Raw genomic sequence first — 13,928 nt, 5'->3', positions numbered from 1 at the left:
CGTCTTCGGAAGTGTGTGTGGTCCTGGGAATAAATAACATAAGCCCGTACTTGGGTAGGAGTGTGGGAACACACGAGATAAGAATATGCTCCTAATGCTGGGTGGTATTGAATCCCAGAGCTTAGCAGCTTGTACTGAGAAAGCAGTGTGTCCTGCGGGCTTCTTATGGTAAGATGGGATGATGTTAAATGGTGATATGTTTTGTATTTGCAGATTAACCTGGTTTACATATGAAGGTGCCCTCTGTTTGATAACCTTTTCTTTCTCAGAAAACACGGGCAGTGGTGCAGACTCCACAATGGGTACGGATGTATACCATATGCGGGCTCAGCTCTTTGCAGAGTATAAATCAATACATTGAAAACTTGAACATTATACCTAATTAACTCTGTCAAGTTTATTCACTGATACAGATCAAATGTAACCTGATTTCCTATATTTGCTGAGCCTTGCAGTAAACATATATAGTTTCTCTTTCTTCTGTGCTGGGCTCCTGTTATGGTATGTTATGTGATTTGTAAGGTTCATGTTGGACGTTAACATTGGATTCATTATTAAGTGTCCGCATTTTCTGTTTTTTTTAAATTTTACAAATAAATACAGACAGAAACCATCTATTTTCCTGACTATAGTTATTTTTAAATATTGATACAAATGTCAGCCATGACTGCAGGGCCAGCAGCTGTGCGGATTGACAGGTAAAGGAGTTGAAACAGAGAGAAAGTTTCCTAACAAGGTCTAAGCAGGTGCAGATCTGTACAAGGTTGATACTAAGATGTGAGTGTTTTCATTTGAGTGTTTTTCATTTCTAATCATTCATATCATTGAAACCTGTCAGCCGTGCAAGTATGAGTGTGCATTTATCAGTTACAGAAATGTGGAAATATACTAGTTTAGATTCTTATTTTGCAAAGCCAAAAATAAATAATAACCACACAGATAAAATAGTACAAATATATAGATGGATACAGAACGAAATGTGAAAGAATAAACACCATAGAACTGTGAGCCTTATCTATAATGCACCTTGTGGTGTGGAATAGCGTACACAGTCGCATGCGGTGTAAATTTGTAATCAGGTTGTTTTTGTATTACAGAACATAAGATAACTGCTTTTCATGTAAAAGAGGAGGAAGAGACTAAGAGCAGTGAAAGTGTCCGCAGACCCTCAGGTAAGTGAACTCTGCTTCGCTGGTTAGAATCGGAATATGAGACTCGGCTCTAAACTCTACCAGAAGAACAAGCGTTCTGCCCTCTCCGTCCGGGTACATCAGCCTTGCCTGCTCCCCGGTGCAAGACGCTCAGTGACTTGAGAGAGCGAGTCAGTCTTAACAGGGCTTTCTGGTTTCTGAACTACGGGGCCTTCTGACTTCAGAGGTGCTTTAGACAGGACATTACTAGCTGAAGCTGTTGAATAACGTGAAGTCGTTATGAACCTTCCACATATTGAGAGAGATCGGAAGATGGTAACTTATTATTTCTTTATTTTCACATCTGTGTATATCAGCATTTTCTGCAAGACAAGATGATGTGAATGCCTACTTTCAGTAACCCCCAATTCTGTGCCCGAAGGCGTAAGCAGCAGGCCAGGGGCTCCATGGCTATTTGCTCCTGACAGGGCTCTCAGGTTTCTGAACTGTGGGGCTTTCGAACTATAGATGTGCTTTAGACAGGACATTACCAGCTGAAGCTGTTGAATAACGTGCACGGCCAAAGGCCATGCGCTGCGTGGGGCTGGATGCATGCGGGGGCTCGGCCGCAGGCCAGGCCCTGCAGCCAACCCCCTGCTGCGTTAAAAAGACTATAGAAATTCACAGAAAAAACAAAGGTTACAGGTATGTTATAGATTAAAATTAGCATTTTTAAAACCTTAGAAATCCACTGATGAAAACGAAGGTTAGAGGGACGTTATAATTAGGTTCTGAAGTTACTCGCACAAAACCATAGAAATTCAGCCGTTACAGTTCTTTCAAGTAACTATAACTCATGCCTTAAGGTAACTAGAAGTCACGCTGTCACCATGTACAGCCAATTATACCACATATTACATCATTCTAAACATATTCAATGTATCATTGATATTATCACTGTAACATTTTCAAAACAATTATTGATGAGAAAACTGTGCATGGCAGGGGCGCGAGTTATAGTTACCTTTGGGCGCGAGTTACAGTTACTGCAAATCATGTGGGAGTGTCAGTTGGCCTAGTAGCTCTGGGAAGACATGTGAGATAAAATAGGTGACACACTAATCTTCATCTATGTGGAGAGATCTGGTATTTCCTTCCAGGTATACCTGAGCCAGCACATTGCTTCACAGTGTGGAAGAGGTGCAATCTACCCTTCCAGTGGGGTTTAGACGCTTTTATTGGCCAACCTTCAACAAATCAGATTCATTGCGCATAAACACAGATTGAGTCCATCTGTGGGGGGTATGGCCCACTGATCACAGTACAGGAGCTGCAAGTGGAGGGAGATGTCAACTTGGTAGTATTTCTTCTCTGCCTATGGCTTCGTTTAGAAGCGAGCACTTAGTGTCTGTACATGGGCAAGTTACTTATCTTTACTCAAGCTCCTTTCTTGTGATTCCTCTTTTTTCTTCCTTTTTTGTATCATTCATTTCTGTAATGTGATTACAATCATGATTGTAAGCCTTGCGACCAGACTGCATGACACACATGGCGCGTTGTAACTGTGCACAGGTGAGCCCAGGTTGTTTGGTCAGACACTGCTTTGGTGTTACATTTGAATGGTTTGCTTATGTTTGGTGGTCGTCTTTGTCACATCTCTCTCTCTGAAGCCCAAAGACTTGGCTCCTGTCTGACACTTGTAGCTTTGTGCAGAAGCAATACATATCTTTACATATTTCTGGTCAACCTGTTCTATAAAATAAATACAGAGAACTCAATACAAATGTTAAGTCATGTGCTGCCTAAGACCATGACTAGCACCAGCTCTCAAGCACCTCCCGCTTTTGAGGTTACCTGGTCGACTGCCACCCTCCCTGTATAGGCTTACCTCACTTGGTTCCCCTGTGTGCCAGCCTTCACCCTCTGCCCAAACCCCCCCCACCTTTCCTTAACTGGCCAACCCTCACAGCCCATTCAAAGAATTGAATTTTCCAACAAGCTTTCAATCCCCAGCACAGCCCTAGCTTTTCATTATCCTCCCCCACCATAGGCTTATCTTCTCCATACCCACACTCCTCCCCACGTTTAGGGTTATCTTGTCTGTTCCCACACTCCTCCACAAGCGTGGGCTTATCTTGTCTATTCCCACACTCCTCCCCAAGCGTGGGCTTATGTTGTGTATTCCCACACTCCTCCCAAAGCGTGGGCTTATGTTGTGTATTCCCACACTCCTCCCCAAGCATGGGCTTATGTTGTGTATTCCCACACTCCTCCCCAAGCATGGGCTTATGTTGTCAATTCCCACACTCCTCCCCAAGCGTGGGCTTATGTTGTGTATTCCCACACTCCTCCCCAAGCGTGGGCTTATGTTGTGTATTCCCACACTCCTCCCCAGGCGTGGGCTTACATGTCTATTCCCACACTCCTCCCCAAGCATAGTCTTATCTTCTCTGTACCACACTCCTCCCCAAGCACAGGCTTATGTTGTCTATTCCCACACTCCTCCCCAAGCATGGGCTTATGTTGTCTGTTCCCACACTCCTCCCCCATCATAGGCTTACCTCCTCTATATGCACACTCCTCCCCAGCATATTCTTATCTTCGCTATACCCACACTGTTCCCCAAGCACATGCTTATGTTGTCTATTCCCACACTCCTCTCCAAGCATGGGCTTATTTTGTCTATTCCCACACTCCTCCCCAAGCATGGGCTTATGTTGTCTGTTCCCACACTCCTCCCCCATCATAGGCTTACCTTCTCTATACCCACACTCCTCCCCAGCATAGTCTTATCTTCGCTATACCCACACTGTTCCCCAAGCACATGCTTATGTTGTGTATTCACACACTCCTCCCCAAGCATGGGTTTATGTTGTCTATTCCCACACTCCTCCCCAAGCATGGGCTTATGTTGTCTATTCCTACACTCCTCCCCAAGCATGGGCTTATGTTGTATGTTCCCACACTCCTCCCCCATCATAGGCTTATCTTCTCTATACGCACACTCCTCCCCAGCATAGTCTTATCTTCGCTATACCCACACTGTTCCCCAAGCACATGCTTATGTTGTGTATTCCCACACTCCTCCCCAAGCATGGGCTTATGTTGTCTATTCCTACACTCCTCCCCAAGCATGGGCTTATGTTGTCTGTTCCCACTCCTCCCCCATCATAGGCTTATCTTCTCTATACCCACACTCCTCCCCAGCATAGTCTTATCTTTGCTATACCCACACTGTTCCCCAAGCACATTCTTATGTTGTGTATTCCCACACGCCTCCCCAAGCATGAGTTTATGTTGTCTATTCCCACACTCCTCCCCAAGCACGTGCTTATGTTGTCTATTCCCACGCTCCTCCCCAAGCAGGGGCTTATGTTGTGTATTCCCACACTCCTCCCCAAGTGTGGGCTTATCTTGTCTATTCCCACGCTCCTCCCCCGCATAGGCTTATCTTGTCTGTTCCAACACTCCTCCCCAAGCATAGTCTTATCTTCTCTGTACCCACACTGCTCCCCAAGCACAGGCTTATGTTGTGTATTCCCACACTCCTCCCCAAGTGTGTGCTTATCTTGTCTATTCCCACACTCCTCCCCAAGCATGGGCTTATCTTTGCTATACCCACACTGCTCCCCAAGCACATGCTTATGTTGTGTATTCCCACACTCATCCCCAAGCATGGGCTTATCTTGTCTGTTCCCACACTCCTCCCCAAGCATAGTCTGACCTTGTCTGTTCCTGCACTCCTCCCCCTGCATAGGCGTTTCTTGTCTGTTCCCACACTCCTCCCCAAGCATAGTCTTATCTTCTCTGTACCCACACTCCTCCCCAAGCACATGCTTATGTTGTGTATTCCAACACTCCTCCCCAAGCATAGTCTTATCTTGTGTGTTCCCACACTCCTCCCCAAGCACGGGCTTATGTTGTGTATTCCCACACTCCTCCCCAAGCGTGGGCTTATCTTGTCTATACCCACACTCCTCCCCAAGCATGAGCTTATGTTGTCTGTTCCCACACTCCTCCCCCATCAGAGGCTTATCTTCTCTATACCCACACTCCTCCCCAGCATAGCCTTATCTTCTCTATACCCACACTGCTCCCCAAGCACAGGCTTATGTTGTGTATTCCCACACTCCTCCCCAAGCACGGGCTTATCTTGTCTGTTCCCACACTCCTCCCCAAGCATGGGCTTATGTTGTGTATTCCCATCCTCCCCAAGCGTGGGCTTATCTTGTCTATACCCACACTCCTCCCCAAGCATGAGCTTATGTTGTCTGTTCCCACACTCCTCCCCCATCACAGGCTTATCTTCTCTATACCCACACTCCTCCCCAGCATAGCCTTATCTTCTCTATACCCACACTGCTCCCCAAGCACAGGCTTATGTTGTGTATTCCCACACTCCTCCCCAAGCACAGGCTTATCTTGTCTATTCCCACACTCCTCCCCAAGCACGGGCTTATGATGTGTATTCCCACACTCCTCCCCAAGCGCGGGCTTATCTTGTCTATTCCCACACTCCTCCCCAAGCATGGGCTTATGATGTCTGTTCCCACACTGCTACCCCCTCATATTCTTATCTCGTGTGTTCCCACACTCCTACCCAAGTACGGGCTTATGTTATTTATTCCCAAACTCCTCCCCAAGCGTGGGCTTATCTTGTGTGTTCCCACACTTCTCCCCAAGCATGGGCTTCTCTCATCTATTCCCAGACAAGAGTTGCAGAGCTGCGGGAACCAGGAAGATCCAGGGGAACTCAACCCAAGGAGGGGAGTCTCAGGTGACCCTCAGCAGTGAGGAGATGCGGAAGATGAGGATGCAGCCTCCACAGGCAACTCGCAGGCACAGGAGTCGCAGTGAGGCCCACTCCCACGTTGCTGGAGCCACAGGCAGGAAACTGTGCTTTGCAGGGAAAAGTGCTGGAGGCCGGGGCTACACAGAGCCTGAAAATCCCTTGGAAGAAGAGCCAACAAGCCTTGGTAGCTGCATGAGTCACGGTGCACAGGGGTACTGTCCTGCAAGGAGAGGCAAGGGCTTACCAAGTCCCAATTCGGACAGCTGGTAGAGAGGACCAAGGGGACCACTTCAGACCACCACCTGTGATACAGTATCCACGCAGTTCCGGAGTAGAAAGGATCCCTGGAGCCAGTCTTTGTTGCAGTTGGTGCCTGCGGATGCAGGGAAGTGACTCCTTCACTCCAAGGGACATCCTTCGTCCTTCTTGTACAGGCTGAAGACTCATCATCCTCGGAGAAAGCACAGCTGACGAAATGTTTCAGTTGCTGGAAGGAGCAGGAGAAACAATGTTGCAAAGCCGGGTTGTCACTGGAGTTGCAGATTGTCGGTTTCTGGAGGGTCCACTTACAGTCCCGGTGGCCAGAAGATGAAGTAAACAATGCAGAGGATTCCTGCTGCACGTCGAATCCGGAGGCCCATCATGGAGGGATACCCTAAATAGCCCAGGATGGGGGACTGGTCACCTAGCAGGGTGACCACATATCAGGAGGGGGCTGTGACACCTCCTGCCTGGCCACTCAGGTGCTCCCAGGGGCCTCTGCTCACCTTGGATTCAAGACAGCAGAATCAAGTGGCCACCTGGAGGCGCTCTGGGCACCACCCCTGGGGTTGTGATGAACAGGGGAGTGATCACTCCCCTTTCCATAGTCCAGTTTCGCTCCAGAGCAACGACCATTGGCTACCCCTCCCAAGCCATGTAACACCTATTTCCAAAAGGAGAGGGTGTTGTTTCCCACTCCCAAAGGAAATCCTTTGCTCTGCCTTCCTGGACTTGAACTGGTACAGCAGCAGGAGGGCAGAAACCTGTCTTTAGGATGCCAGCAATGCGGGCTGCCCGGGAAAACCCTGCAAACTGGTAGGAGCAAAGCTGGGGGTCCTCTAAAGAGCCCCCAGAGTGCATGGAATCATACAACCAATACTGGGAACAGTATTGGGGTATGATTCTGACATGTTTCATACCAAACATGCCCAGGTTCTGAGTTACCATTATGTAGCTTGACATAGGTAGTGACCTGTGTCTAGTAGACAGGTAAAATGGCTTCCCCGCACTTACGAAGTCCAGGAAAATGGAGCTGGAGTTCATAGGGGCACCTCTGCTCATACAGGGATGCCCTCACAAACAGGTACTTGCACTCTGCCCTCTAGACTAAGAGGGCCTACCATAGGGGTGACTTACAGTGACCTGGTGCAGTGACCTGAAGTGAAAGGGTGCATGCACCTTTTCATGCATGCTGCAATGGCAGGCCTGCAGATACACTTTGTCTGGGCTTCCATGGGTGGCACAATACATGCTGCAGCCCCTGGGGAACCCCTGGTGCCCCAATGCCCTTGGTACCTAGGTAGAATATACTAGGGACTTACATGGGGGCACCAGTATGCCAATTGTGGAGTGTGTTAAGTCCGGAACAACCAAATTTAGAGGAAGAGAGCACAGTCACTAGTGTTGTGGCTCGCCTGGTCCCATTAACCACGGTCAAAACACACTGACAGCAGGCAAAAAGCGGGGGTAACCATGCCAAAATGAGGGTACTTTCCTACACCACGCTCCACCTCCAAGCATGGGCTTATGTTGTCTAGTCCCGCACTTCTCCACAAGCACAGGCTTTCCAAGCTGCCACCCATGCCCCTAATGACTGGCACCTCGTCCGCAGACACTACCGGCCCTCCCCCTGCTCACCTTCCATTTTTACTCTCTGTTTCGCTCACATTCAATAACAAATAAAGAAAAGTGTGATGTACGTTTTGTTTGTCAGATGCACTTTTTGTGTTGTGTTGAATGTTCTGCCACTCAATCTGACATCTATTTTCTTATCGAGGAGTTTCTATTTGGTCCTTTGTTTACTTCTCCGATCCTGCTAAAATTCCGACCTATGTTGGACCATTTTCCATCAGTTTCTCGCTATTTTATAGACCTTTTTAAGCATGAGTATTTTGCTAGTTAATAACCAAATATAGAACACACACACATTTAGGGGGTCATTCCGACCCCGGCGGTCAAGGACCGGCGGGGCCGGGGTCGGCGGGAGCACCGCCAACAGGCTGGCGGTGCCCCGCAGGGCATTCTGACCGCGGCGGTTTGGCGGCTGTCAGAACAGGAAAACCAGTGGTCTCCCGCCGCCATGAGGATTCCGACACCCCATACCGCCATCCTGTTCCTGGCGGTTCGCCCGCCAGGAACAGGATGGCGGTATGGGGTGTCGTGGGGCCCCTGGGGGCCCCTGCAGTGCCCATGCCAATGGCATGGGCACTGCAGGGGCCCCCGTAAGAGGGCCCCACAAAGAATTTCAGTGTCTGCTTAGCAGACACTGAAATTCGCGACGGGTGCAACTGCACCTGTCGCACCTTCCCACTCCGCCGGCTCCATTCGGAGCCGGCTTCCTCGTGGGAAGGGGTTTCCCGCTGGGCTGGCGGGCGGCCTTCTGGCAGTCGCCCGCCAGCCCAGCGGGAAAGCCAGAATAGCCTCCGCGGTCTTTTGACTGCGGAGCGGCCATATAGCGGTTGGCGACCGCCGCCCGCCGGCCTCAGAATGAGGCCCTTAGTTTTTTATTGTATGTTTAAGAGTGAAAGGACCGTCCCTTTAGTGCTAGGCTCCGCCTGTGACATATCATCCCTATTTTCCAGGCCCATTCCTATCAAATAAGTCAATCGTATGTCTTGCTGCCTTTATTTCAGGTTATCCAGTTATCGCTTCTGTGTTTTCACTGAACATCGGGCCAGCGGAAGAGAAGCGACTATCGAAGAACAGCAAACCCAAGAGAAGAGCCTCAGGTGAGCGGAAGAGAGTGGAGTGAGATAGAGAGCGGAGGGAGGGAGAGAAAGAGTTGGAGTGAGAGTGAGAGAAAGATAGAGAAAGGAGGAGAGAGAGCGTGGAGGGAGAGAGGGAAATAGAGCAGGAGAGGGAGGGAGGGAGAGAGAGAAGAGGCGAGAGGAAGGGAAGGAGGAGGAGAGAGAGGAGAAGAGAGAGAGAGAGAGTGGATTGAGAGGGAGAGGAAGGGAAAGAAGGAGCAGGAGGGAGGGAGAGAGAGAGGAAGGGAAGGAGAGAGAAGAGAGAAAGAGGGAGAGGAAGGGAAGGAGGAGGAGAGAGGAGAAGAGAGAGAGAGTGGATTGAGAGGAAGGGAAAGAAGGAGCAGGAGAGAGGAAGGAAGGGAGAGAGAGAGGAGGAGAGAGAGAGGGAGAGGAAGGGAAGGAGGAGGCGATAGAGAGAGGGAGAGGAAGGAGGAGGTGAGAGAGAGAGAGAGGGAGAGGAAGGGAAGGGAAGGAGGAGGCGAGAGAGGGAGAGTAAGGGAAGGAGGAGGAGAGAGGAGAAGAGAGAGGGAAGGGAAGGAGGAGGAGAGAGAGGAAGGGAAGGAGGAGGAGAGAGAGGAGGATAGAGAGAGAGGGAGAGGTAGGAGAGAGAGAGAGAGAGAGAGAGAGGGAGAGTAAGAGGAGAGAGAGAGAGGGAGGGGAAGGAGGAGGAGAGAGAGAGAGTGGATTGAGAGGGAGAGGAAGGGAAAGAAGGAGCAGGAGAGAGGGAGGGAGAGAGAGAGGGAGAGGAAGGGAAAGAGGAGGAGAGAGGTAGAGTAAGGGAAGGAGGAGGAGAGAAAAGAGAGAGAGAGTGGATTGAGAGAGAGAGGAAGGGAAAGAAGGAGCAGGAAGGAGGGAGGGCGAGAGAGAGGAGGAGAGAGGGAGAGGAAGGGAAGGAGGAGGAGAGAGATAGAGTAAGGGAAGGAGGAGAGAGACGAGAGGGAGAAAGGAAGTGAAGGAGGAGAGAGGAGAAGAGAGAGAGAGTGGATTGAGAGGGACAGGAAGGGAAGGAGGAGGGGAGAGAGTTAGAGTAAGGGAAGGAGGAGGAGAGAAGAGAGGGAGAAAGGAAAGGAAGGGAAGAAGGAGAGAGAGAGGAGAAGAGAGAGAGAGAGAGAGTGGATTGAGAGGGAGAGGGAGAGGTAGGGAAAGAAGGAGCAGGAGAGGAGAGGGAGGAGGAGAGATTCCTTGCTCCGACCATTCTCTTGACAAAGTTCCCTTTTCAGCATTGTAACCTCACTTACCATTGCCCTGAGCCACTTTCCCCTTTACAGTGTAGATAGTTAAATATCTGACATCAGTATTCTAATGTAATTTAAAAAAATGTATCAATATATAAAATGCAGTTGTACTGGTTATCTTACGGTTAGTGAATCGTAATTATTTTAACACTTGACATCTTAAATGGATAAACTGAATGGGATCATAAATATTTACAATTGTTTGAGAAGGTGTTAGGGTGTGACTCAGGGTTCTTATTAGACTTAAAATAATATGTCATTTTGTTCAGTCAATTTAATAAATGAAATACAAATAATAAACGATTACTAGCATTAGTGTTCGGATTAGCATTATAACATTTTAGGGGTACCAAATGTATGACGTAGTTTACATTTCATTTAAATTCATGCATTATATTTAACATTAGTTGGGATTAATTAAGAGCTCCTTAATTATTTTAAAGCACTGTAAACTGATTTTTGTTAACGAAGCAGTACTGTGAGGGTTTGTGTTGAGGACAAGCAAATGATGGTGCATTGAATTAGGATGAATGTATCATTACAGAAGCACAATTGGGAGTACGGAGTTCTTGTATCGGGGACAGGTCAGTAGTGTATCATTTGTAGCACTAGGCCCCTCGTGAGCCTCAACTAGAGGCGAGAAAAGGGTGGACTAAGGTGTATGGGGTGGGAGGGGAATTTCCTTTACGGACTAGGTGGTCTCACACACTCAATGGTGTCATGCTTCATCATATGACCACCTAGCCCCACCCAGGTAGGACAATGCCACCTGGGCGGACTCAACCTTACTGTTAAAGGAACAGGAGGGAGTGCGTAAATCAATTCTGGTTCTGGAACGGGATCCAGCTAGACTAAGAAATAAAAACACCTAAACAGATACCTATGTAAGTATTTTAATAGGAGGTTCTGTTTGATGTGATTAAAAAGAAGACTGGGACGCCAAAGTGAGAGCAATGACTCACTGGGTCTCCTATCTAAAAGGAAAAAGCCGACATGTTTCTGCCCTCAAAATTGAGCTATGGAAGGTCTCGGGGCATTCATCAGGGCGCAGGATCCCTGCTGTACATGTTTAGTAAGCGTTATATAGATGGTGATAATTAAGTAGAAACTAGTGACACCCGGAAGGGCGGAGGGCCTACCTTGCCGAGGGAATACCTGGGGAGTACCTAAAGGAAGTAAAACAAATCCGTCCGGTACTAGGGGTGACAAAGTGACACAGCAATACACGGCAATCCACAACACACGTGAAAGGAAGCATGCACGGCACAGCAATACTGGGTGCGTAAGGCATATTTCACATAAAAAATGATATAACACGTCTTGGCGTGACGGACAACAAGGAAGGGGAGAGTATCTTACCCTATCACAAGAGGCTATTAGCCTCCGGTGTCCAGGAGAGGGAGCGTCCCCTTATAGTCAGACTCTAAGGTAAGGAAAGAAGGAAAAGGGGGAGAAGCCACGTGAGAGGAAAAAGGGGCAGACCGGGGAGGAAGACCCCTAGGACAACGAGGGCAATGCCCTGGAAATATTGACACCTAATCGGGTCCAGACCCTAAGTATAGAGGTAGAGACATGGACAGGAAGAATTAGTAAAATGGGGGCTGATAGTAAATAGGGGGAAGGATAGGAAGGGGAGGACAAAGGAGGGAGTAGGGTAGCAGAGAAGGTTAATAATGATATAGGCAAGAGAAGATCAGGAACACCGCAACACAGGCTAGAAAGTAAAGCAGTGGAGAAGAAGTGGAGGAAAACAGGGTGAAGGGGGAAGAAGGGAGAAAATTCTTATCTGTATGTCCAATGGTGGCCAGCTCACTCACTGCATCAAAGGCGGGCGCTCTCTATGCGCCTAGACCGACCTCTCACAGGACCGCTTGAGTAAAGTGGCCTGCGAGAGACGGGTTGATATAGTACCCTTGATTGCTGTAAATGAGATTCAGGTGCTGGTGCTCACCGTCGCGGCCCGTGGTCCAGGCCCTGATTGGATATGCCGGGCGGAAGTGGGTATTTCCAGTGACAACGCGCTTCAACGTTGTGTGGGCGGATGCCCGGAAGAACATTGCCGGTGTTCTCCGGAGGCTGTTGCGCCCGTGGCGGCCGGAGAGACAGAGAAGCAGTGCCGTCGCGAGGGACAGCGTCATGGAGGGCGCGGTCCCCGCGGAGGACGCCGGGAGATGTAGTTCTCCCGGCGGCCGAACGAGACAGAGAGTCAGCGCCCTCGCGCGGGACCGCGTCACAGAGGGCACGGTCCCCGCGGGGGCCGCCGGGAGAAGTAGTGCCCGGCTAGCGCAGCAAGGGAAAGTCCCCAGTAGTCTACCGCCTAAGGGGCAGGCGGGGAGTCTGGCAAGAAGGAGGGAGGGATGCTGGAAGAGAGGAAAAGGGGAGGGGATGCTGAAAGAGAGGAAGAGGGGAGGGGAAAGGGGAAAGAAAAGGTATGGAAAGGGGGTGAGAGGGAACAGAGATGGAGAGGTGAGAGAGAAAAAATGAAATCAAAGGAAGAGAAAAAAAAGGGATAGGAACAAGAAAGAAGGGGGGGGAAGGGGGAAAAAAAGGGAAGGGGGAAGGGGAAAAAGGAAAAAAGCAGACAAGAGGCAAGACAAAAAAGGGGGGAAAAAAAGGAAGGAGAAAGAGAAGGAGAGAGAAGGAAAAGAGAGAGAAGGGGAGACAAAACAAGAGGGGGGGGGGAAGAGGGGCAAAGAGGACCAAAGATGGGGAAGGGGAGGGGGGAGCAAAGACTCAAGGTGGGGAAAAGGAATTAACGGTGCTAGGGAGGGGGGAAAAAAGGAAAAAGAAGAAGAAAGGGAAAAAAAAGGGGGAAAAAAAGAGTGAAGGGGAGTTAAGGTATGTGCAGAATGGGGGCAGGGAAGGCAGAGGACTGAGAGAATATGTAAGTCAAGAAAACGGTCTAATGTGAGAGAGAAAACCAGGGTATCTCATCATTTAGACCCACCGTATTGGTGTGTAGCCTCCAAATCCAGCGTTGTTCAGCCCTAAACAGTTTATTTGACATGTTGGGAGTTGTGAGTGGAAATTGCTCGAGAATCGTCCATGACATATCGTCTGGAGAGTGATTTTTTAGCAGGAAATGGCTGGTAAGTTTAGTTGCGTCGCGTTTGCACCGAATCGTACTTCTATGCTCACAGATTCTGGTGCTGACCTTTCTGGTGGTCATACCCACATATTTGAGTGGGCAAGGGCATTTGATAAGATAGACCACGTTCTTACTGTTACAATTTGTAAGCGATTTTTGAACCCAAGGGGTTTTTAGGTCAAGGTTGATGGAAGTGGATCTACGTGTCAGGCAGCACACGCTGCAATTGCCACATGGGTAGTGGCCTTTGGGAGGTGCGGTCTGCCAAAGCGTAGTCTGTGTTGTACGAGGCTTATCTTTAGGTCTTGTATGAACCACGATATCGCGTATATTGGTTGCCCTTTTATACGCATGTAGTGGCAGTTCAAAGGGTAAACCACCTGATGTGAGGATCTTCCAATTGTCTTTTATGATTTTTTGAATTGTGTTGGATAAAGGGTTGAACGTGGTGACGCACACAATTTTCTCAAGGTCTGGTTTGGATGTTCGGGGTTGCAGCAACTGATCCCTGTTATTGTTGCGCGCTCTCTTACGGGCTCTCCTGATCAAGTGTGGGGGGTGGTCCTTGGTGTGTAACTTGTTGGTTAACTTATCAGCGTGTTTTTGGTAGTCAGCCGCAGACAAACAGTTCCGTCTAAGACGTAAGAACTGACCGACTGGGAGGTTATTTCTCAG

At 49.0% G+C, this 13,928-nt stretch overlaps 1 protein-coding gene across 1 annotated transcript in view; it reads left to right on the top strand.

Moving 5' to 3' along the window:
• Positions 1–13,928, top strand: part of LOC138258807 (zinc finger protein 567-like) — a 106,667-nt gene that overhangs the window by 81,623 nt on the left and 11,116 nt on the right. Inside the window, exons 5-6 of the mRNA XM_069206044.1 lie at positions 1,098–1,172; positions 8,817–8,912. Of these exons, the coding sequence (XP_069062145.1) occupies positions 1,098–1,172; positions 8,817–8,912 (171 nt within the window). The remainder of the gene's footprint in view (positions 1–1,097; positions 1,173–8,816; positions 8,913–13,928) is intronic.

The sequence above is a fragment of the Pleurodeles waltl genome, chromosome 9 (assembly GCF_031143425.1).
Source record: "Pleurodeles waltl isolate 20211129_DDA chromosome 9, aPleWal1.hap1.20221129, whole genome shotgun sequence".
Classification (NCBI taxonomy): domain Eukaryota; kingdom Metazoa; phylum Chordata; class Amphibia; order Caudata; family Salamandridae; genus Pleurodeles; species Pleurodeles waltl.
The sequence above is the reverse complement of the archived record's forward strand: the minus strand, read 5'-3'. Positions and strand labels throughout refer to the sequence as shown.